The 665-nt window shown below is 62.7% G+C and overlaps 1 protein-coding gene across 1 annotated transcript; it reads left to right on the top strand.

The window, feature by feature from the left end:
- Nucleotides 1–314: 314 nt before the first annotated feature.
- On the top strand, nucleotides 315–665 carry LOC104830570 (claw keratin-like). Its single transcript, XM_010565595.1, has one exon. The coding sequence runs from the start codon at nucleotides 315–317 to the stop codon at nucleotides 663–665; it is 351 nt and encodes a 116-aa protein (XP_010563897.1).

Below are 665 nucleotides of genomic sequence, written 5' to 3'. Positions count from 1 at the left end.
CATAGGTACGATGCCCCGAGTATGCCAGTGCCCTCAAGTCCTTTGGGAGCTCGGTGATTTTCCATCTGCTTTGGATGAGGGAGTTTTGCCTCCCTCCCGTGGCCGAGTAAGAACCAGGGAGCATGAGGGCAGCAAGGGGTCTAAAGCAGCATTTCAACTCTGGAACGTGTTTTTGCTCTGACTGCCGAGATAAACCCGAGCACGCCCTGGGACACAGGTTCCACGTGTGAGAGAGGCCGGAGGGACTTCGGATCAGGCCTTGCACTGAGCCAGAGCTCTGCCTTGTCTTGCAGCTTTACCTCCCGAACCCAAGGATGTCCTGCTCCAGCCTGTGCGCCCCTTCCTGCGGGGTGGCCGCCCCGGCCCCGCTGGCTGACACCTGCAACGAGCCCTGCGTGCGGCAGTGCCCCGACTCCACGGTGGTGATCCAGCCCCCGCCCTCGGTGGTCACCTTCCCCGGGCCCATCCTCAGCTCCTTCCCGCAGTACAGCGTTGTTGGCTCGGCGGGAGCCCCCGGAGTTGGAGGGGGCTTTGGTGGCACTTTTGGAGGCCGTGGCGGTTTTGGAGGCCTTGGGGGCTATGGAGGCTCTTGGGGCTATGGAGGCTACGGTGGCTATGGGGGCTACGGAGGCTATGGGCGTTGCAGATATGGCAGCTGGGACTGA

This window comes from Haliaeetus leucocephalus, unplaced genomic scaffold (assembly GCF_000737465.1).
Source record: "Haliaeetus leucocephalus isolate CR32 unplaced genomic scaffold, Haliaeetus_leucocephalus-4.0 Scaffold193, whole genome shotgun sequence".
In the NCBI taxonomy this organism is placed as follows: Eukaryota; Metazoa; Chordata; class Aves; order Accipitriformes; family Accipitridae; genus Haliaeetus; species Haliaeetus leucocephalus.
Note: the sequence above shows the minus strand (reverse complement) of the source record. Positions and strands in the feature narration are given on the sequence as shown.